The 25,298-nt window shown below is 31.6% G+C and overlaps 1 protein-coding gene across 1 annotated transcript in view; it reads left to right on the forward strand.

The window, feature by feature from the left end:
- LOC115891169 (disintegrin and metalloproteinase domain-containing protein 11) overlaps window positions 1–25,298 on the forward strand; it is a 325,656-nt gene that overhangs the window by 42,204 nt on the left and 258,154 nt on the right. Inside the window, exon 2 of the mRNA XM_030911575.1 lies at window positions 24,617–24,786. Within this exon, the coding sequence (XP_030767435.1) occupies window positions 24,661–24,786 (126 nt within the window). The 5' untranslated portion in view covers window positions 24,617–24,660. The remainder of the gene's footprint in view (window positions 1–24,616; window positions 24,787–25,298) is intronic.

Consider the following 25,298-nt stretch of genomic DNA (forward strand, 5'->3'; position numbering starts at 1 on the left):
GGAATTTTTTGTTTTATTTTTTTATCTGTAGAATCACACAACAGAGTTAGATACACAATTTTTTGGCAACCTGTATTATTAGATTAATCATGTTGTATTTTGTAATTATTATTTATAATTTTAAATAAATTGAAATTTATCTCATCTGTATTTATTTAGATACATTCTGTATATTATACTAAATGAAATAAAAAAAACGCACCAAGTCAAGAAAGACAGAAATAAAGTCAATGTAAAAAAGGAAATATAAAAATAACAACTCTTAAAAATACGTTATCTAATAACATTCGGAGCTTTTTTTGCACAGTCCAAATATATATGGCAAAGAAAAAAAGCGGAACCAAAAACAACCCGAAAACTTACATAGTCGAAATGCTGCGTCAAATTTATTAATCCCGAAAAAGCTGGAAACGATGAAATTTTGCCATTGCCAGGGGGAACCGGTGAATCAATCTAATTTCGGTGAACTGGCTGGCAGCGTGCTGTGCGCCTTCGATGTTTTTGTGCCGGAAACCACTTGCAAAGTTGCAAAAATTACGGTAAATGAGATTTTAGTGGGGGAAAATTATTACTCTCGAGAAGGCTCGAATTGGTTTTCCGAACGGACATAGCCAACATTGCGGAAAAGATTTTTTCGACTTACTTTTCTAGGAAAAAGTTGTCTATTTTGGTAGTGTAGGTCAATTTAATATATTTTTTTGTACAACTGTTAGCTGTTAATAACTAAATAAAAAGTACTGTTTTAAATTAATACTGTTTTATATCCAAACTAGCGTGTACCAGCGACTTCGTTCGCGTCGAATTAATCATTTGTAATGGTGATGATAAAGCAAAGCAAGAATTTCCATTAACATACAAACTGGATAAAAATTTCTCACATTTATGTCAGCATGAGAAAAAACAATATGGCGATATTATTATATAACTTGGTAATATTTGAGTGGTAGTTTCATCTCGTTGGAATTTGACTTTCGAAAAATCCGTTTGCCATAAATAAGCTTTTTACGTCAATCAGTTTAAGCAGAATCGTGGTTAAGAAATTACCCAACTTTTTGGAACACCCTGTATGATTTTTTAAAAAAATTCAAAATATGTAAAAAAACCAAATAAATTATGCTTGTCCAAGCGTTTTCCCGAAAGACTAACCGTTTTTTAAATAACAAATATTGTAATATTTGAGGGGCGTTTTCACCCTCTTGGAATTTGAGATTCGAGAAACTCCTCCTTATCGAACCTCTACACCCCACAGTCAATCCGTTTGCCAAAAATCAGCTTTAAACGTCAAGCAGTTTAAGCAGAATCGTGATTACTCAATGGTCATATTTTATGAAACACCCTGTATAAATTTATAAAAAATTTTAAAATATGTAAAACAACAAAATAAAATATACATGTTTAAGAGTTTTTTCCGAAAAACTCACCGGTTTTTAAATAAAAAATATTTTAATATTTGAGGGATAGTTTCACCCCCTTAGAATTCGAGTTTCGAAAATTCCCTTCTTATCGAACCTCTACACCCTAAAGTCAATCTGTTTTCCAAAAATCAGCTTTTTACGTCAAGCGCTTTAAGCAGGATCGTGAATACCAGATTTTTGGAAACACCCTGTATACATTTTTAAAAAATCTTGAAATATGTAAAAAAACGAAATAAAATATACTTGTGTAAGCGTTTTTTCGAAAACTTGACCGTTTTTTAATTAAAAAATATTGTAATATTTGAGGGGTGGTTTCACCCTCTTGGAACTGGAATTTCGAAAAATCCCTTTTTATCGAACCTCTACACCCTAGAATCAAGCTGTATGCCGAAATTGAGCATCTTACGTTGAGTGGTTTGAGCAGGGTCGCGTGATTAATCAGTATGTCAGTCACTTAAGGATTTTATATATTAGTATAGATTTTGTTAATTTCTTTTTTGTATAGAAATTACTACTTATAATGCCTTGAAATTTAGCATAATGTAAGACTCCAAATTGGAGTGTAGTGAAAAATTGTAAAATTTATTTCAAAATATCAATCTACAGTACGTCCCATGATTGTTTTTACAAGAGGAAAAACTTTTTTATTATTGACATTTTGAAAGATGGTAGTATAATTTTGATTTCATTCTTTGATAGATGGTTATTATTAATTTATAGTACGGAGAGCTGGCACCGAACGTCGGCAAAACAAGTATTTTCAGAAATCTGGCTCTTTGATATATTTTTTACTATGCTCTCTGGAACAGCGTGCTATCGTCTGGCTGCCGATAAACGTTGCGTTCACTACTGCATACTGAAAGAAGATTCTATATTTTTTATTAGCCCTTTAAATTCTAGTATTGAATATAAATCGAACAGTCCCAAACCAGACCGGCTCGGGGTAGAAAACCCTTTTATTTTATTTTCGTTTATATTCCATTATTATAATATATATATATATATATATATATATATATATATATATATATATATATATATATATATATATATATATATATATATATATATATATATATATATATATATATATATATATATAATGGTTTAATAATAATATGTTCCCGTCATCCCTTCGTGGGACATAGGGCTTCTAAGAGATGTTTCCATCTGATCCTATTCGGAGCTGTCTGTATAATCTCTCCCCATGTTTTCCCGACCTCTTGGGCTTCAGAGGTTACTGTTCTTCTCCAGGTATTCCTTGGTCTTCCCCTGGCACGTCTTCCCTGTGGATTCCATTCAAGTGCCTGTCTAGCGATGTCTCTGTGGGGTCTGCGCAAAATGTGCCCAATCCAGCCCCACTTTCTTTTCTTAATTTCGATATCTATTCGATTTTGTGATGTTCTTCTCCACAGTTCTTAATTTGATTGGGCCAGAAAATTCTGAATATTCTTCGAAGACACTTGTTAACAAACACCTGTAGGCGATCCATGAGATCCATTATTATAATAGTAAAGTATTAAATAATTCTGGTGATTTAAAAAAATAAATATTTAATACTTTACTCTCAAAACTTAAAAATAAAAAAGTTTTATTCGTTTTTAAGTATTCCGGAAACTTCGGCAGCATATTCTACAGATAAAAATAAGTAAAAAAGTTATAAATGTATGTCCTCAAATGCTTAGTTTCGTAGATACAGGGTGTAAAAGTTTCATTTTTATTTCGATTTTTTCCAAATAATTTATGAAGTAACGTCCATATTTCGATAAAAATTGGTGGATAGGAGTTTTTTGACATGAGAAATTTGATTTTTATGTCAATATCACTCCTATTTGTAGGGGGCGCCACCTACATGTATTTTAACTGTTTTGAAGTGTAATAACTTTTCGTCCGTACCTGTATAAAACTACTGAGTAAAAAAATATACATTTACGACTTTTTTACGTAAAAAAGGTTTCTTGGTAAAAATCGCTACGAGTAATGGTTCTCGAGATATTTGGAGTCGTAATCATCAATACCTGTCATTGACATAAATAATTAAATATGTTGACTAAACGAAATCATAAATTTGAAATGTTTTTGTGCCAAAGGTTCAACAAAAACTGTTTTATCATATCATTTTTTCGCAGAAAAATTTATTATTAATCTAAAAAAATAAAAATTTCACTCAATCTATTCAAATATCTACTCAACGTGTTTATTTTTTGTCAATAATGAGATGTATTGACTATTTCCATTATAAATATCTTGAGAACGGTTGTTCGCAGCGATTTTCACCAGAGACATTTTTAACGTAGAAAATCACGAAAATGTATATTTTTTCACTCAGTTGTTTCATACAGGTACGGACGAAAAGTTATTACACTTCAAAACAGTTAAGACACACGTAAGTGGCTCCCTCTACAAGTAGGAGTCACATTGACATCAAAATCAAATTTCTCATGTCAAAAAACTCCCAGATACCAATTTTCATCCAAATATGGACGTTACTTCAGAAATTATTTAGAGCAAATTGAAATAAAAATGAAACTTTTACACCCCGTATCTCCGAAACTAAGCATTTTAGGACATACATTTATACGAACTTTTTTACTTACTCTTATCTGTAGAATATGCTGCCGAAGTTTCCGGAATACAATTCGGACCACCCTGTATATAAAAAACGTATAATATGTACAAAATGTATAATACTAAACTTCTGTCAAAACAATTTACAGATCTGCTATAGATTTTGATTCTTCGGGTATTCTACCATATGATCAAAAAAAAAAGCGTTAAAGGGCCTGGAAAAAACAATACGATAACAATAATTTTCGCCACGTCAAACCCTAGACGTTTCCTACCTTTGATTATTTTTTAATGGTGCTTATACTGACAGATGGCCCTAAGAAACTTGTAATTTATAAAAATAAATTTAACAATATAAAAATATTGTGTAAAAATTATTTTTAAATGGTGTAGTTTAAAATTCGAGAAAACAATTTTCTTGTAAATAGATTTGTGTGTCTGTAAACCTTCCGTTAACCATTTTTTTTAATGTTCCTATAATTACTGTTTTTGACAAGCTTTATGTCAATTTTTAGTAAATGACGTCTAGATTGACCTCGCTAAAATTATCATCGATTGTCATTCCCCAGCCGTCTTAGACGCCATTTTTTATTCGATCATACAGTACTATGAATTGTTTCTGCTGCCTCAATCTTGGTGAATTTTTCCACAATTCTAGAGATTTGTTGACCACCAATATTTTAGGATATTTTATTCAGAAGTACCAAATTGACATTTAGTTTCGACATAACCGGAAGTACCAAGATCTTAAAGAAAATTATATAAAAAGGCAGAGTAATATGTCTGTTCAAAAATGTTTCACACTGTGTCGCTCTTTTTGTATCATTCCCCTCGAAAAATTCTGTCAAAATTCATTTAAGCCTTTTCAAACTGTCGATGCAAAGCTTAAACGAACACCCTAGTTCTATTTCAGCTAAAGCAGTTTTGTAACAGATATTTTACCGTTCTTTTTCGGGACGTTAATCCGTTTTTGACTGACAAATACCTCATCTCTAGATAGGACAGCTCGCAACGTTACGGATTTCAATTTTCCTCTCCGCCCCCCCCCCTCCTAATTACAAAGCCACCGTTCGGACTGACGCTATCGTTCGCAGATTCGGCAAAAACGCATCGTCTGCCGAACAAAAAATCACTCGCGGCAAACGCGTCCATTTCGCTTGCCGGCATCGGTTCGTTTTTGTCCGAAATGTGTTCAGTCAGGTGTGGCAATTTCTGATAGCTGCCGAATCGAATGGAGCGGACTGCTTCGAACGGTCAGCTTCGGAACCGGACAGCGTTGCCAGGTGGGATGCGAATTAGGAAAATGGTGCATATTTATATTTCATTTTATTAAAAATAATCTTCTAAAGTAACTGTTTTGATTTTTCTTTAAATATACTTATTAAAAGTCATATTAATCTATTAAAAATACAATATTTTTTGAATTTAGGCTATACTCTGTACGTTAGGTTTTTTCTCAGGTAAGATTTCGAAAGATAATGACAGAAAAAAAGCTGATGACGTCCACACCTACCATTTATTCCCCTAAAAAAAGTTTCTAAAATTTTTTAAGTTAACTATGGATGGGTTTATATATAAATCTGTCATGGCGTCGTCTCTTGTTGTTTTTAACCAGTTTCATTAGTTTATTTCAAAATTTACAGATCATTTCAATATTATTGGTTGGACGGAACGATAAACGGCAAACAGACGCCAAACTTATCTACCCCGGGCAAGTCTTCCTAAAAATCCGGATGTCATAATTTTTTAACGATATAATGGTACGTACAGATTGGTGCGCTGCGCCGCGAACGCGCGGCGCGCACTCCGAGCATTCGCCGCGCGTTGCTTTTTTTGTTTTAACGAACATCCCGCGATCCATAGAAATCCCGTGAACATTCGTTTAGTCGTTAATCATGTTTCTATCGTCCGAGAAGAACTACGCAATTTTAATCATGAGTAGTTCGACTCTTTAAACACTCCATTAATAAACAATATTCAAAGAAAAACACAAAAAAGGGAATTTATTCAAAGAAAATACACATAGTCACTGACAAATGCGCGCGGTGTCTTCACCGGCCGTCCCAACTGAACAACAAACAAACAAACCGGAGCGTCGAAAAACCGACTGCATATGGTTCGCCTCTAGCTGTTTGCGCGCGGAGCGCGCGCTACTTGAAAACACGCACTAATAGAGGCGAATGGGTGCGCGCGTGCCGCGCGTTCGCAGCGCAGCGCGCCAATGTGTACGTACCATAAGAGCCAAAAATAGTATAATGTGTTACTAGGAGTAAAAATGATACTTTTTTGTGGTGATGCTATACGTTTGACATACAGGCGAGGCATAAAAAATAATTTTTACTCCGAATAGAACATGCTATTTTTTTCAAACGACACAGGTAATTTTAAACAATTTCAAACGTCCCAACAATTGTCCCAAATAATATGAAAAGATTTAAAAGCAATACCTTGTAAGTAATTATATATCGAGAAACTATGGTTAAGCTCGTTGAATTTGACATTTTATGTCAGTTTAATAATATATTTTCGTTCTTTTGTGCTTAGGCGTAAAAGTGCTTTACTTTTATGCCTAGGCGTTAAAATGATTTTATATCAATCACGTCGCAAAAATAATTAATATTTTTGTGACGTTGTTATGTTGAAAAAAAATACATTTTTAACTTTAAAAACCTAAAACTTACGAAGTTAAACAACGAATTTACACTGCTGAATTTATCGACGATTCTTTAAGTAACTAAATTTATTAAAACTGATATATTATTTTGCATTATTGCGACATTTCATAATGGAACATTAAAATCCGGACGCTTATGAAAAGTCCGCCCGGACCCAACCGGATGTAGTAAAAATCCGGACGTCTGGTAACCCTACAAATTATAGGTTATAATTTTGGGTCAAGTTATGTCAAATAAAAATGATAAATATTTTGCATTTTAGACTGTGTTATTACACGTTTCGTGTTTTTTAAAATTAAGTAGTGGAAAACTCGAGGGAAAATTAAGTGTTAACCCAGACCATAGTTTAGAGTTAATATTCGGTGCCCAGAAACACAGTTTTCCAGAGAGTTGTATTAGCCACAAATAAAGTTTGTATCAACCAAACCATCTCGTATATGGTACCAAAAATTGGAGTATCTGTAAATAACATCACACGATAGATAAATAATACATTTTAGTACTTTATTTTTTTTTATAAAATAACTCGATTAGATTTTTTCAATTTTATACAAATCTATACAATGTTTTTTTCAAATCACTTGTCACTCAAATTTTAAATATATTAATTTTCGGCTATGCCTTTCAATTGTTCCAACTTATTTCTTTGTAAAATAAAATAAACTTCTTTGAAATTAAAATGACTGACACATCTATCACTGTCAAGGATTTGTTGGACAGACTTATAGTGTCTTCCCTATACATAGCAGTTGCTTTGACTAGACTAAAATAAATAAGCTTTATAATGTCTAAAAACACCTAAAAGGCTCAGGAAGAACCCCCAGAGTCTAACTTTATTTATTATGAAAAATTTATTAAATTAATACTAATTATTTATGTCTAGTCTTTTACTCAGGGGGTACCGAAAAATATGTTTGAATGTTTTAAATCAAACCGTTTGTTAGAATTAATAGATATATTTTCGATAATCTAAAATACACTGAAAAAACCTAAAAATTGAAAATGAGCAAGAGTATATTGACAGCAAAATAAAGCACAAATTCACCACAATACACCAAAATACTTTACTTTTGCAATAGACGTACGTTTCGCTTACCATGTCAGCATTATCAGCAGATGATTAAAACTAAACTAATATCTACAAATTGAGCATTTATATACTCGCTCAGTTATATAAACGGTCAGAATATATAGACGCTCAATTTGTAGATATTAGTTTAGTTTTAATCATCTGCAAAAATCTGCGAAATTATTTTATTTTGCTGTTTAACACCAAAGGTTCCAACCCTCAACTAGTTTATTGACAACCCACTATAGAGGGGACTAGAGGACTAATTTTAAAGTACTTTTCAAAAGAATCTATTTTATTGGTAAATATTTCTATATTTAAAGCAAATTCCGCTCCAAAATGAAACAGAAACTTTGTTCCTAAAGTTTAGTTAAATTAGAATGGATTAAAATCGTTGGAACTATGTATTAATCGTCAATACTGGCAACACCGATCATGTTTACTCTCTCATATGTATTTGTGTATGTGTGCAGTTTATACGATGACATAGTTTACGTCACGACCGCCTATATTGGCGGAAATCATGGCCGCCTCGATGCAGAACCTCGCCCGCGTTCTGGAAATAACCAGTCGTTTGGTTCAAAATGGGACCGAGGAAGGAAAAAAAGCTTGTTAAGAGACTCGCTTTGTTTTCACCGCCAGCAATTTATTTAAGTCTTTTTTTCTCTACTTTCAAACGTTCTGCTGCTTTATATTTGTTTGTTCTAATTTAACTGCTTTAATTTAATAGCAATTGGTATCTGAGATAGTGCCGATAAAATTTGAAATAAATTTCCCAACGTTTCTATTTTATAGCTCCATTAAATATTGACTGCTAATACGATTCGTTTAGTTATAAACCCATATACAGGGTGGTTCGAACTGTATTCCGGAAACTTCGGCAGCATATTGTACAAATTATGATAAAATGGTTTCTGTTGAACTTTTGGCACAAAAACATTTCAAATTTATGATTTTAGTCTAATAACCTTGTATATATATTTTTAAAGTAGATCAACTTAAGACGTTTATGGACTAAGACTACTAGATGGCAGGGCCGGTTTCCCTACAGAAAAATATTTTTGTTACTCTGAATTTTGAAGCTACCAATAAAAACAGAGAAAATAAAAATCGATAATTTTCGGACTGTGCCAATTGATTACTAATCGACCAGATACTTTTTATCTATTAGATATGCTATAAAAGCTGGCAATTATAAAATTCGACCATTGTAAATACCCGACAAATTCTTCAAGGCCGACAAGGCCGATGCTTCCCACTGATAAGAAATAAAAATGTTTGTTTAGATAATTTTCTAGGTATTTTTTCTTTCTGAATGCACATTTTAAAGTATTTTATATGCTTAGTCCCCTTGACCTATTATCCTGGTTGCACGTATGGAAGTTCTGTTTCTTCTAGTTTTAGAAAATGTTCATATTTCTTTTTTCTTTGTAGGTGTAGTGTAAAATTAGATTAATTTATTAAGTTTAATTATAGTGTTTAGTGTAGCATGTTAGTGTAGTCTACCAAAAATAGTTTAGTAGTGTTTTTATAGTTTATTTTGTAGTTAAGTAGTAGGTGAAGGGATAATTTTGTTATTTTTCCTTTTTGTTTGATAATTTGTTCAGTGTAGAATACAAGAATAAGTAGTTGTGTAGTGTTTTTAAGAGATTATATTCGTTTATTTTGTAGTTGAGTAGTAGACGAAGGGGTATTTGGGTATTTCTTCTTTTTGTTTTTCTTGTAATAATTGTAGGAGTTTAATAGAAACCAAATCTTCCTTCAACTTAATCAAATTAAACTAGTCAAACAATAATAAGATAAAGAGTCGATTAATGGAGAAAGAATTGCAGTTTTGTGGGGTCATAAATATGGACCTTTCGGATTTCTGAAAAAGTTTATCGCTTACTAGATATTTCGAAAAAAAAAACAAATTTTGGCTATTTTAAAACTTGTCCCTAATTCCATTATAAACTATTTTAGACAAAAAGTTAGAGTAGTAGGTGAAGGGGTATTTGGGTATTTCTTCTTTTTGTTTTTCTTGTAATAATTGTAGTAGTTCTATTAAGTATTGTGATAGATACACTATATCTTCCTTCAACTTCGTTGAAAAGTGCGTTATCATATAATCTTGGTTTTCTGGTAGCAGAATATACGAAAAAAAATCTGATCAAATTTATTTGAAATTAAATTAATCTAGCCTTATTAATCAAATTAAACTAGTCAAATAATAATAATAGTTAGTTTCAAAATACTATACAGGGTGAGTTTCCTACGATGTTCTCTATGGGCATCTCGGAAACTACTGGAGATAGAGAGTCGGTTAATGGGGAAAGAATTGCAGTTTTGTGGGGTCATAAATATGCGCCTTTCGGATTTTTCGGAGAAGTTCAAGGCTTATTAGATATTTCGAAAAAAACAAATTTTGGCTATTTTAAAACTTGTCTCTAATTCCATTATAATCTAACGTATGATCGAATAAAAACGGCGTCAACGATGGCTATGAAGTGAAGATCGCTGTCATTTTATATGTAAAATTATATGAGAAATATCACTGATCGTCATTTCATAGCCATCGCTGACGCCGTTTTTATTCGATCATACGGTATTTTAGACAAAAAGTTTTCAGATAAAAGTTGTAGATAATCATATACCTAATGAGTTTGTGTTTTCTGTTTGATTTGGTGATCATTTTTGACATATGACACAAACATATGTTTATTTAGTAAACCATAGTTGGCCATGACTTCATAAAAAGCGCCATTTTTTAAGCTTTTCAGCGATAGGTATAATATGTTTTTTTCGAAAAATTACAAGTTATAGCCAATTCTTTTCTTTCTTGGCTAATTTCCATAACAATAATACCATGCCAATTAGTTAGCATCAAAAATGTAAAAAGTTTTATGTTTTCAAAAAAAAAATATCCTAAAATTCGTAAAGCACTCAATTTAGAATAAAATAATCTAAGAATGGAATGATTCTTTTATAAACCTGCATTAAATCAAATTAAAATAGGTATGTAACTTTTTTTTAAATATTAATTAACAGCCAATTAGCATTATCATAAATTATAAATAATGTACCAACATATCGAAATAATAATTTCTTTGTTAATACGGTTTAGAATTCTTAAAATATCAGGCAAAAATAATCTACAATTTACAGTAAAATAAAAGTTTCGTTTAAATTTCTTAATCAGCTGATCACTATTAAAGTTCGCAGATATCCGGGCTATATTATTACATTACTCTGAGGAAAATAACGAAAATAATCGATATTTTTGACTCCGCCCCGAAAGGTTCACGATTTGTCCTCCAGCTGGCAGCATATTTTGTCTAGTCGGTTGACCAACTTTAAGAATATATAAACAAGGCTAATAACTACTTAATCAACATGTTTAATTATTTAAGTCAATGATAACCGGTATTGATAATTTAGATTCCAAATAATTCGAGAACCATTACTCGTAACGAGTTTTACCAAGAGGCTTTTTTTATGTATAAAAGTCGTAAATGTATATTTTTTTACTCATTAGCTTTATACAGGTACGATAGAAAAGTTTTTAGTAATAGTAGAAGTCATATTGACATCAAAATCAAATTTCTCAGATAAAAAAACTCCCTGACAGCTATTTTCATTTAAATATTGACGTGACTTCATAAATTATTTTAAAAAAATCGAAATAAAAATGAGACTTGACTCTGTATCTCGGAAACTAAGCATTTTAGGACGTACATTTATACGAACTTCTTTACTTAATTTTATCTCCAGAATATGCTGCTGAAGTTTCCGGAATAAAATTCGGACCACCATGTATACCGGGTGTTTTTCAAAAATGGCTCACCTCTATAAAGGTTTTATTTTTTTTTCAGATAAAAAAAACGAGATTTGGTATGTTAGTATCTGACATAAATTAGGATTGGTTGGCGTATTCAATTGTTTTCCGTCACTTCCTGTTTCACCGGAAATAACTACAACTTTTGATTTTTAAAAGGCACCACCGCGCAATATGGTATTTTTTTAATTTATTCGATAGAAAATGATACTCTGAATAGACAGATGACATATCACATGTCAACGTAAAACCAAACGACACTACTATATTTATAAGAATAAAAGAATTACCACCAGTAGTACTCTCTATCCTAATGGAAAATACCCTTTCAGAGCACTTAATTAAAAGTTTTACACTATCGCCAGTCGCTTGGGCATTAAAATGTGTGTAAGAGTACCAAATCTAAAAAAAAAAAACGATTTACTAATGCTCTTAAATGTAAACAAAATATATTATTTTTATTTCACTTTTTGAGGGCTTTTTGAGAAGTATTTTAAGGCATTATTTTTAGAGGAACCTTTTGTTTTATTTTTATCAGTAGAATTAACCACCAAAGTTAGATACACTATTTTTTGACACTCTGTATAAACGCTCAATTTGTAGATATTAGCCTTGTTTATGTATTCTTAAAGTTGTTCAACCGACTTTCGTTATTTTCCTCAGAGTAATGTAATAATATAGCCCGGGTTTCTGCATCTTTAATAGTGATCAGCTGATTAAGAAATTTAAACGAAACTTTTATTTTATTGTAGATTGTGGATTATTTTTGCCTGTTATTTTAAAAATTATAAACGGTATTAACAAAGATATTATTATTTCAATATGTTGGTACATTTTTTATAATTTATGATAATGCTAATTACTGTTAATTAATATTTAGAAAAAGTTACATACCTACTTTAATTTGATTTAATGCAGGTTTATAAAAGAATCATTTCATTCATAGATTATTTTATTCTAAATTGAGTGTTTTACGAATTTTACGATAATTTTTTTTTGAAAACAAAACTTTTTACATTCTTCATTAAATGTTCAAAAAATTGCAACTTGCTTAAACAAAAATTGTAAATATGAATTTTTTAAATGAAGAAAAGCATGTAGGATTATTGGTTCAACTTTTCTTGGCCATACATTTTCCAGGATACGTTGACCGGTGAACGTTATTTACGTTTTTTAGAGAACGGTTTTCAGGACATGTTAGAAAAATTTTAGCTAGTGGCGCATTAATAGGGTGGTTCCAACATGACTTTCCCCTTGTTCCAACATGACACCTCCCCTCCCATAATGAAAGAAATGTTAAAAATTATTTATATCACAATTATGCAAATTCAGGGATCGGAAGAGGTGGACCAGTTGCATGGGCCCCATCGAAGAGGCGGTACGGGAGAACATTTTCTAAAATAACATAAGTGTATGGGGTTAAGTTCTAGTTTGCGTAATGTAAATCGAAAAGAACCGTTTAATAATATATTCTATGTTTTTATGTTATAAATCATAACAGAGTAAGAATACCATGCTAACTAAGTGAAATTAGCCAAGAAAGAAAAGAATTGGCTATAACTATAACTCTGTATCTAACTGTAATATCGACGAAAAGCTTAAAAATGGCGATTTTTATGAAGTCATGGCCAACTATGGTCAAAAATTATAGGCTTTAGAAAAAATCAGAAAACACAAACTCATTAGGTAGTGATTATCTACAACTTTTTGTCTAAAATAGTTTATAATGGAATCAGGGACAAATTTTAAAATAGCCAAAATTTGTTTTTTTTTCGAAATATCTAGTAAGCGATAAACTTTTTCAAAAATCCGAAAGGTGCATATTTATGACCCCACAAAACTGCAATTCTTTCCCCATTAACCGACTCTCTATCTCCAGTAGTTTCCGAGATGCCCATAGAGGACATCGTAGGAAACTCACCCTGTATAGTATTTTGAAACTAACTATTATTATTATTTGACTAGTTTAATTTGATTAATAAGGATAGATTAATTTAATTTCAAGTAAATTTGATCAGATTTTTTTTCGTATATTCTGCTACCAGAAAACCAAGATTATATGATAACGCACGTTTCAACGAAGATTTGGTTTCTATTAAACTCCTACAATTATTACAAGAAAAAGAAAAAGAAGAAATACCCAAATACCCCTTCACCTACTACTCAGCTACAAAATAAACGAATATAATCTCTTAAAAACACTACACAACTACTTATTCTTGTATTCTACACTGAACAAATTATCAAACTTACTAATTTATCAAACAAAAAGAAAAAATAACAAAACTATCCCTTCACCTACTACTTAACTACAAAACAAACTATAAAAACACTACTAAACTATTTTTGGTAGACTACACTAACATGCTACACTAAACACTATAATTAAACTTAATAAATTAATCTAATTTTACACTACAACTACAAAGAAAAAAGAAATAAGAACATTTTCTAAAACTAGAAGAAACAGAACTTCCATACGTGCAACCAGGTTAATAGGTCAAGAATATAAACTACTTTAAAATGTGCATTCAGAAAGAAAAAATACCTCGAAAATTATCTAAACAAACATTTTTATTTCTTATCAGTGAGAAGCATCGGCCTTGAAGAATTTGTCGGGTATTTACAATGGTCGAATTGTATAATTGCCAGCTTTTATAGTATATGTAATAGATAAAAAGTATCTGGTCGATTAGTAACCAATTGGCACAGTCCGAAAATTATCGATTTTTATTTTCTCTGTTTTTATTGGTAGTTTCAAAATCAGAGTAACAAAAAATATTTTTCTGTAGGGAAACCGGTCCTGCCATCTAGTAGTCTTAGGCCCGTATTTATAGTTGCATCTCGAGACGCCAAGACGGTCTTGGGCTCTTGAGAGCGGAATCCACAGAATACACGAGCAAACGTCATTTTGGAGATTACGATTTTCATTTTGGAGATTGTCATTTTGGATAGTTTATGTTTATGTGATCTGTGGATAGTTTCTTAACCGAACTTTTTTTGTAAACAAAGTAAATCCCTTGTAAATCCGTTTTGTCTGATTAAACAGTTTTGAATATGTTAGAAGAGTTTGAGGATATTTTGGACCATGTGGAAGAAGAAAATCTTCTTCGAGTTCCAAAAAGATATATACGGGATGCAGGAAATCCAATAGAAATGTTTAGCGAGGGGGGATTTATGCCGATATAGGTTTAACAAGGCTACAATTACAGAAACTATTTTACCTCTTATAAATTGAAGACTTGCAAAAACCTACCAATCGTGGTTTACCCATTCTCCCCGTTATTCAATTACTAATTTGTTTACAGTTTTATGCGACTTGTAATTTTCAGATGGTAAATGGAGACTTGCGTGGTTATAGCCAACCTACAATAAGCCAGATAATCAAGAATAATGCAATAATGTGGAAGTATTTCAAAATTGCAAAAGTTTTTTTAGTCTAAATGTTCAGGTCCCAAAAGGGAAATTATGGATATTATAGTTGGATATCCAGGGTCAAGTCATGATAGTGTTATATTCGATTCAAGTAATTTAAGAATGCTAATGGAAAGGAGTGATATTCCTGATTTACTTCTTGGAGACAATGCATATGGCATATAGATGTAGGCCATTTCTATTGACTCATGTTCTACAGCTAGGTAATCAACAAGAAACCAGGTATAACTCTGCCCATAGAAGAATGCGAAATGTTGAAAGGCTATTTGGAACTTGGAAAAAACGTCTTCCATGTCTCCGAGGTTTACAAAACAACTGTTGCTATTATTTGTGCAACAGCTGTTCTTCATAATATTGGTTTAAGGGAAAATTTAGATAATTTTGAAGATGCTAATTTACACATTCCAATTATAAATAAAAAGGAAGAGGGTTAGATTTTTGAAGAAATCTTATTCAACATTTTACAAATTAATGTATTTATTGTATTAATATATGTATATCTAGTAATTATGTAATATGTTAAGTAATGTTCCAAGGTAACTAGTACCTATATAATAATTTTATTTACTTTTCTATTAGTGTTAAGTTAGTATTTATATATTTACATGTAACATAATTGTAAGTAATTCCTTATAGTCTTTTATTAGTATCTTAAAAATACTGTTTTTGTATACTTAAATAATATATGATTTCTTAGTAGTTTTACGCTGACTATGACCAGACAGCTAAGTGCTTGTTTTAACTGGTCACACAGAATTTTCCCACTAATACATTAAAACTAAAAAAATTGTCTTTTTATTTTCATCATGAATATTTACATAAATATCATATCACATAATATACAATATTGGATGTATACACCGTATAACCTATAATTTTCAAGATTTTATTGCTTGGTGTAAATTCTGTATTCTTATTGAGTTGACCACTCTATATAAAGTCGATACTCCATGTTTTATAGTTTTATTTCAAATAATATTTCACAATACACATTCTATGATTATTGCGTTTTTACTGCTTCCTTATTTCTTGTCGTCTAAATGACATTCTTCTCTCTTCTTTTTTTGCTAGTCTGCTAGCCTATAAATTTTTTTATATTTCCTTTGTTCCATTTCTATATGTTTTTTGACCTCTTCTCTCAATTTTTCAGGTAATCGAGTACTTTTCATTCTCTACTGTCAATAACCTCACTTGTCTATCTTCAAATAAAACTTCAATCCTCGGAATATATCCATATAATAATTCAGGTGTTTTTTTCGCCAGTGAATTTATTCACAGATGTATTTATAGCTCTTTCTATATTCTTAATATATGTATCCCATTTGTTGTCATCATCTGCACAAGCCGAAGCCAGTATCATTGGAATAATAATGCTGTTCAACCATTTATGGTTGTATCACACAAATTCACTCAAATGTTCTGCTATTAAAATGGACACCCTCTTGATAATCTGGCTTATTGTAGGTTGGCTAACACCATGCAAGTCTCCACTTACTATCTGAAAATTAGAAGTCGCATAAAACCGTAAACAAATTAATAATTGAATAACGGGGGAATAGGTAAACTACGATTGGTAGGTTTTTGCAAGTCTTCAATTACAAGAGGTAAAATAGTTTCTGTAATTGTAGCCTTGCGAAACCTATATCGGTATTTAAATTCCCCCTCGCTAAACATTTCTATTGGATTTCCTGCATCCCTTATATATCGTTTTGGAACTCGAAGACGATTTTCTTATTCCACATGGTCCAAAATATCCTCAAACTCATCTAACATATTCAAAACTGTTTAATCAGACAAAACGGATTTACAAGGGATTTATTTTGTTTACAAAAAAAGTTAGGTTAAGAAACTATCCACAGATCACATAAATTATCCAAAATGACAATCTCCAAAATGAAAATCGCAATCTCCAAAATGACGTTTGCTCGTGTATTCTGTGGATTCCGCTCTCAAGAGCCCAAGACCGTCTTGGCGTCTCGAAACGCAACTATAAATACGGGCATTAGTCCATAAACGTCTTAGGTTGATCTACTTTAAAAATAGGATACAAGGATATTAGTTTAATTTTAATAATCTGAGCGAAATGCGCGCCCAATGCAAAAGTAAAGTGTTTTGGTGTATTGTGGTGAATTAGTATTTTATTTTGCTGTTGTCACACTAAAAGTTCCAACCTCCAACTGTAATTATATCTACGAGTCTACGAGTAACAATTTCTTTTAAAACTTTAATATAGAGTTTTATTTAGCCTTTAAAGAGTATCTTCCTGCTTGCATCTTCCTCTTTAATGTCGCTTTGTTACATTGAACCCACTTGCTCTAAATTAAAATTTCAAATTAAAGTTGCGTCCCATTGTTGATAGTTCTAGGCCGCGCTTGTACAGAACAATTACTAATAGAGAAGCTTTATTCTTTGTTATTTGATTTTTTGTGCTATTTTGTTTTTGTTCTTTAATGGAAACACTGACAGAAATCTCCGGAGAATGGTTAAAATGTTTATTATACATTTTTGGATGCAGCTCGACTAAATTTTGTGACAACATATTACTAAGTGTTATAGTTTCTCTGAACAATAGCAAATTATTTGTTAATTTTAATTGTAAATAATTATAATATAAATTGATTGGCGTTAGTTATTAATTAGGGTTTAAATTAATATAACGTTCTACGAATTTATAAACATTTATTCATTTAATGAGATACAATAATACCACATCTAATTTAATATTCAATCAAACAGTATTATAAATTTAAAATTAATTATAATATACAGGGTGGTTTGAACTGTATTCCGGAAACTTTGGCAACATATTCTGCGGATAAAAATAAGTAAAAAAGTTCGTATAACTATATGTCCTAAAATGCTTAGTTTCCGAGATACAGAGTGTGTAGAAGTTTCATTTTCATTTCGATTTTTTCTAAATAATTTCTGAAGTAACGTCAATATTTGGATGAAAATTGGTGTCTGGAAGTTTTTAGACGTGAGAAATTTGATTTTGATGTCAATATGACTGCTACTAGTAGAGGGTGCCTTTTATATTATTATCATTAATTACCAACTCTGACCGTTATGAGAGACTGGTATTTTTTATCTTTGAAGATGCGTGTCACCAAAAATGAGCGTTCACCATCACTGTTTATTTATTTATTTATTTATTTATTTATTTATTCTACAACACTCTACAGCTTACGCCAATTACAGAGTGGGTTACACACAAAAAAAATCAATACAAAATAATTAAATTAAACAAAAAATAACATCAATGAGAAAAAATACATATCAATGAGAAAAAACAACAACAATATAAACCAAGAAAAACCACTAAACTGAACTCACAACCGAAACCAAACTGCACCTGAAAATATCAAAATTACACTGATATAAATTATATGCATCCTGCATACGTTTCAATGGCGAATATTTATTTACATTTGTGCGCGAGGAGGCCACATAAAATGTAAAGCTATACCGAGAGCTACGTGGGACCAGAAAATTGATTTGACTGAGAACATCCGGACTATCTAGAGAATGTTTCTGCAATAAAGAGCTGTGACAGCAGCCAATTTGCGGGTAAACCCCATCAGTTCTTAAACTCAGATATTTCAGTAAACGACGCTGTACCTGCTCGAGAGCATTAATATGTGCCGCATAAAACGGCGACCATACAATTGATGCATACTCTAGCTTTGATCTTACAAAAGCATAATAGAATAGTTTAAATGTGTTACTATTGCTAAAATCTCTAGTATTACGCACAATAAATCCCAAGGCCTTAAACGAAGATTGAACGACTTCAGATATATGCTGAACGAAAGATAGCTTACTGTCAAATGTGACACCCAAATCTTTAAAAACAGATACTCTACCTATCATCGTATCACCGATAGAATAATTATAAATTTGTGTTACCGATTTCAAGGTATAAGATATGACTTTGCATTTTTCAACGTGCAATGGTAAGTTATTATATGAACACCATGCAACTAATCGATCAACACACCTCTGAAGCCGTTCACAATCATGAGGCGAATCAATGCGGGAAAATATCTTCATGTCGTCTGCATACAGTAAGACACTTAAATCAATTATATCAGTGACACCGTTTATAAAAATGTTAAACAATAACGGTCCCAAAATAGACCCCTGGGGTACACCCGAAGTAGCGCACAGTTAGACCGAATTCTGGCCACAATACTCCACCCTCAACAATCTGTTTTTTAAATAGGACTCAAACAACATTAATAAGTTAGCTGAAAACCCAATCCGATCCAGATGGTAAAGAAGGATCCCATGGTCCCATGGTTTTAAAATAAAGATATCGGCAGAAAAGATGAGCCATTAAATAAATTAAAGCCGGAATCACGTAATGTAATAAAAGTTAACCCATAAATAACAATTAAAAGTCCATTAAATTAGACGTGCGATAGATATCGCCGACTGCGGCCATTGTCATTTTTTCCCAAAAATAATGATTTATTAGCCGTATTTCCACCTGACAAAAAAGCAAATGGCGGGCCAGCGACCGCCATTCAAAACAGACCATGAAAAACTGGCGCGCTTAAAAACGCATTACACACAATTTCGAACAGAAAAAACTGCAACAATGCAAAAAGAATATTTGGGGCCCAGTGGATGTTGTTTGTGTTTTACGAGTTCTACTTTTCATTTAAGCACAACATTTGTATGCGGTAATGTATGCTTTTTATGTATTTTACCAAACACGTATCCTCTCGTGCAATACTAATTCCGCAGATACAATGTTTGTGATACTGCCAAGGTAAATTTGCTTTTGAGGTAATTTTTGGATATAGCAGGTTTTGCTTCGCTTAAAAATTGTGACTTGAAACTTCTTACTAACAGCTATTAAATTGAAGGATTTAAAGAACATGTTTGAAAAAGTGCAACATGATGCTGTTTTAATATAAAAGTTATTTTCATCAAATTATTTCTGTAATCTTTACATTTTCTGTTTCTTTAATAGCCTACAAATTTTGTGGAATCAAACCAAACCAATTATAAATTTTTATAATGATATTTTTTGGCGTTTTCTGTTGCCTCTTTCAATTTTGTTTCGTTTTGAGCTATTTCCAACACGTGGCGGTATCTGTACCCGAGGCAAAGGACTTTTTTCATAAATCTCAGTAAAATGAGTAAATCTAGACGTTTCTAAAATAGCTGTTGTTACGATAATATTTCGTTAAATACATATCGTTTTATGTTAATATATTCCACAAAATTAATATATGAACACGCGTTTATAATATGTAGAGTAGATATTTCAAAACAAAACTTTTCATTCAATCTGCAGGAATATAATTATAATATGTCTATTACTTAATTTTATTATAATGGAATCTATACTAATATATAAAATCCTTAAGTGACTGACATACTGATTAATCACGATCCTGTTCAAACCACTCAACGTAAGAAGCTCAATTTTGGTATACAGGTTGATTCTAGGGTGTAGAGGTTCGATAAGAAGGGATATTTCGAAATTCCAGTTCCAAAAGGGTGAAACCACCCCTCAAATATTACAATATTTTTTATTTAACAAACGGTCAAGTTTCCGAAAAAAACGCTTAAACACGTATATTTTATTTTGTTTTTTTACATATTTTAAGATTTTTTAAAAATGTATACAGGGTGTTTCGAAAAATCTGGTCATTGATTAATCACGATCCTGCTTAAAGCGCTTGACGTAAAAGCTGATTTTGGAAAACGGATTGACTTTAGGGTGTAGAGGTTCGATAAGAAGGAATTTTTCGAAACTCGAATTCTAAGGGGGTGAAACTATCCCTCAAATATTAAAATATTTTTCATTTAAAAACCGGTGAGTTTTTCGGAAAAACTCTTAAACACGTATATTTTATTTTGTTGTTTTACATATTTTAAGATTTTTTATAAATTTATACAGGGTGTTTCATAAAATATAACCATTGAGTAATCACGATTCTGCTTAAACTGCTTGACGTTTAAAGCTGATTTTTGGCAAACGGATTGACTGTGGGATGTAGAGGTTCGATAAGGAGGGGTTTCTCGAATCTTTAATTCCCAGAGAGTGAAAACGCCCCTCAAATATTACAAAATTTGTTATTTAAAAAACGGTTAGTTCTTCGGGAAAACGCTTGGGCAAGCATAATTTATTTGGTTTTTTACATATTTTGAAATTTTTTAAAAAATCATACAGGGTGTTCCAAAAAGTTGGGTAATTTCTTAACCACGATTCTGCTTAAACTGCTTGACGTAAAAAGCTTATTTTTGGCAAACGGATTTTTCGAAAGTCAAATTTCAACGAGATGAAACTACCCCTCAAATATTACCAAGTTATATAATAATATCGCCATATTGTTTTTTCTCATGCTGACATAAATGTGAGAAAATTTTATCCAGTTTGTATGTTAATGGAAATTCTTGCTTTGCTTTATCATCACCATTACAAATGATTAATTCGACGCGAACGAAGTCGCTGGTACACGCTAGTTAGTATATAAAATTGTATTTGTTGTTTGTTTACGCGGCCTTAATTGATTAATATAACAGTAAAATTGCTTGATGAGTAATACTGGCAACATCATCAATATATCAAGCTAATTGGAAAAATTTTTGATTGGCCCGATGTTTAATAAAAGATACTTTTATATATAATAATAACATGGTTTGATATAAATCCATTAATAATAATAAACATTTTCTCTTGAAATTAAAACAGATACAAAATAGTACAGTACAATACAACATAGTATGCTAATATATCTAATACACATTATCTAAGTACAATTTAACTAAAACTAAATTTAAATTTTAAGAATCGAAATAAACGTTAAAAAAAATTGCCAAAAAGTAATAGAATTACTTGTATGTGGAAGGGAATACAATTTAATTATGACAATATATAATGTTCAATGGCACTTATGAAAATTTATTTTGTATATTTTAAGTTAATTAGGTCATTAAATATATCTCTACCTCGATCAACCATCCATTTGCATACCCCTTTTTTAAACCCAGAGTAACTTTTAACTTCCTTTAGGAAGGTTGGTAAGATGTTATATAATCGAGGTGCAAAAAACTTTGAAGATCTTTGTCCAACAGTTTTAGAGCATAAACTAGGATAAAACGCCTTATGTCTAGTTTCATATTCATGGTCAACATGTTCAATAGATATTTTCCCCTGATAAATGAATTTTAAAACATCTAGGCAGTATAGTTGACGTATATCCAGTAGATGCGCCTGCTTAAAGAGAAAGTTTGAAGAGAAAGTTTTCTTTTTATTGTAAATAATTTTTATGAACCATTTTTGAACAAAATACAAAAATATAAAATTAGTATTAGTATTCAAAAATAAGAATAAGACCATTTTTTAAATAGTTTAACACCGTGGATTATAACCTATAAAAGACGGACCGCCAGAACAGTTAGTCACTGCGTATTGCCCTGCAGTTTTACGATTTTAAGTAATTAATAAAGCAGCTTAATCATAGACAAAGCGACTGCAATCTGCACAGACTTATGGTTAAAAAAAATACCCGCATTTCAAAGCGTCACTTCAGTGGCAGAGCAATAAAGCGAAAAGAGAAACTTTTCCAATTTCATTAGCGCACGCCGCAAACCGATTTTTCTCCCTGGCGGATTACGGCGACCGAAATAAATTCGAATCGGCCTCGGCGATTGAACCGCTCCGCTCGCGCCCACCGGACAGTTATGCGGTTTTCTTGCAAATCAGAATCAGTTTGGGCCAAAGCGCGCCACTCGTTTCGGCTTTTAGTGGGCGCCGTTCATCAAACGCGGATTCCAATTTGCCGCGTTCGGGAGAGCGTAAAACGCTCCGATTTACCGTATATCCGTAGTCATAAAAGTTGTACGGGGAACGATTTACTCTGCGCTCAACAGATGCCAGTAGTATTTGCTATGGCCACGGAGCTTGTTAAAAACCAGTTAATTTTCCGTAAAAACCAACATATTCTGTAGGTTTTAGGTTTTCATAGACCTAAAAGTATTCTGTTCATAGCTGAATATGAAACAGCCCCTATACTATGCGAAGAACTCTTCGAAACAGGTCGCATTTTGTCGCATTTCGATTTATTTCCAGTTTTCTTGACCCACTTCGGTTTGCCTCGATCTACTTTCGATTCTTAAAAGCGCCTGAAAACTATTCGTGAGGAGAGCGTGAGGGATTTTTTTTTTGCTTTTCCTGTTACCTCGTTCAATTTTGTTTCGATTGGAACTATTTCCAAAACGTGGCGGTATCTGTACCCGAGGCAAAGGATTTTTTTCATAAATCTTAGTGAAATAAGCAAACCTAGACGTTTTTAAAATAACTGTTTTTACGATGATATTTCGTTAATTACATCCCGTTTTATGTTGATATATATTCCACAAAATTAATATTTGAACACGCGTTTATAACATGTAGAGAAGATATTTAAGAACATAACTTTTCATACAATCTGCAGGAATATAATTATAATATGTTTATTATTTAATTTTATTATAATGGAATTAGTATATAAAATTTTATTTGTTATGTTTGTTTACGCGGCCTTAATTGATTGATATAACAGTAGTATTGCTTGATGAGTAATACTGGCAACATCATCAATATATCGAGCTGATTGGGAAAATTATTGATTGACCCGATGTTTAATAAAGGATACTTTTAACATGATTTAATATAAATCCATTCCAAAATAAGAAATAATTAGACGATTTTTTAAATAGTTTAGCGGACCGCCAGAACAGTTAGTCACGGCGTATTGCCCTTTACGATTTTAGGTCTTGGAAATATATTTTTTTATTATAATATAATTAATAATGTTAGACAATGATTAACTAAATATTCTTGTGTAACCTTAGATGAATAGCCAATTTAATCTACCATCGGTAAGAGTTTTCTAAACGCACTGTTTTTGATTTTTTATATCAGTTTAATATAGTGGTATTAGATATCACTCCATTACAAATTAATGGATAATTATTCATGCTTCATGTTTACCTATTTTTCTGAAGTCACCATAACGTTTGACCTTGACTCTTCGCTATTTTAACAGGACACCATGACAATGCATTTATAGCTGAAATTGTTTGACATATATTGACAGATTATTAATATAAATAGGATTCAATTTGCCATTGTAAGTACCTTTTAGAAACATGTTCTACCAACAACTGAGCTTTAGCACCGGACAAAGTGGACTCCGTATCACTGAGAGATGGCGCACTCAAAGTGAGAACATACCAGTTATGCTATGATCTCATATCAGTTTTTGAAATTATGCTATTATGCAATGCTATCCTCTTTAGTTTTTTTCATATATTTATTTCAAATTTACTGTGAGAGGTTGTAACTTTTATTTTAAATAACGTTTATTAGGCTCATATTTATGGTATGCCCCAAAGCATTTGTATATTAATTTTAATTTTCTTTATAATCTTGTATTTAACAATTCTCAATGTATTTTTTTTGTATTTAACAATTCTCAATGTACTATTTCTGAGTTGTTTTAAAATGTAATATTAATATTGCAAAGATGCTTTTCAAATAAAGCGACAATTACAAATTTTTAAAAAGATCTTTATCGCCCATTCTTCATAAACAAATGTTAATTATGATCTTCTCAAACTTTATTCTTTGTTGTTTCAGATGAAGTAGCAAGACTTCTGCGCGAGTATACGCAAAACCAAGAGATGGTGCGCAACATGGACTCTCACTACTATCAGATTATCTACCCGGTACAGTTGCGACAGCACAAGAAAATGGGCATCAGTACCAGGGAGATAGGGTCGTCTAAGGTACGCAAAGCGAGGAGTACGGTATGTCATTGCACCTTTTCATCTCGTTCCACATCAATGTGCCCTTCCTTCGTTCATGTGCGCCAACTGTCCTGCCGTGTTTTTATCGCTGCTTATATTTTTTCAAACACTCTATACATTATATTTATGCTGTCAAATATTTTGTTTTTTCAAAAAAAGTGCTCAAGGTATTTCGCCACTTGAAGAAATATTTTACTATACAGGGTGAGTCTTAAATAAGTGCAAATACACTCATGGCCAAAATTATTGCATAATATAACGATATTTTTATTTTATTTTGGACCTAATATGATTCTTTTTATATACATATTTGACATATTGGCTTGGCTTGGAAAATCAACAAAAACAAATTTCATTTTAAACAGAAAATATTGAAAACAATTTTAATTATTTCTCACAACTAATAGTCTGTATTGCCTCCTCGAGCCTCAATGCAAGCTGTGAGAGGACGTGGCATGCTCTCAATTAATTTGTCCTGAAGATGTTGAGGAATGGCTTCCCATGTTTCGCGC

The sequence above is a fragment of the Sitophilus oryzae genome, unplaced genomic scaffold (assembly GCF_002938485.1).
Source record: "Sitophilus oryzae breed Bouriz unplaced genomic scaffold, Soryzae_2.0 scaffold_971_pilon_pilon, whole genome shotgun sequence".
NCBI lineage: Eukaryota > Metazoa > Arthropoda > Insecta > Coleoptera > Curculionidae > Sitophilus > Sitophilus oryzae.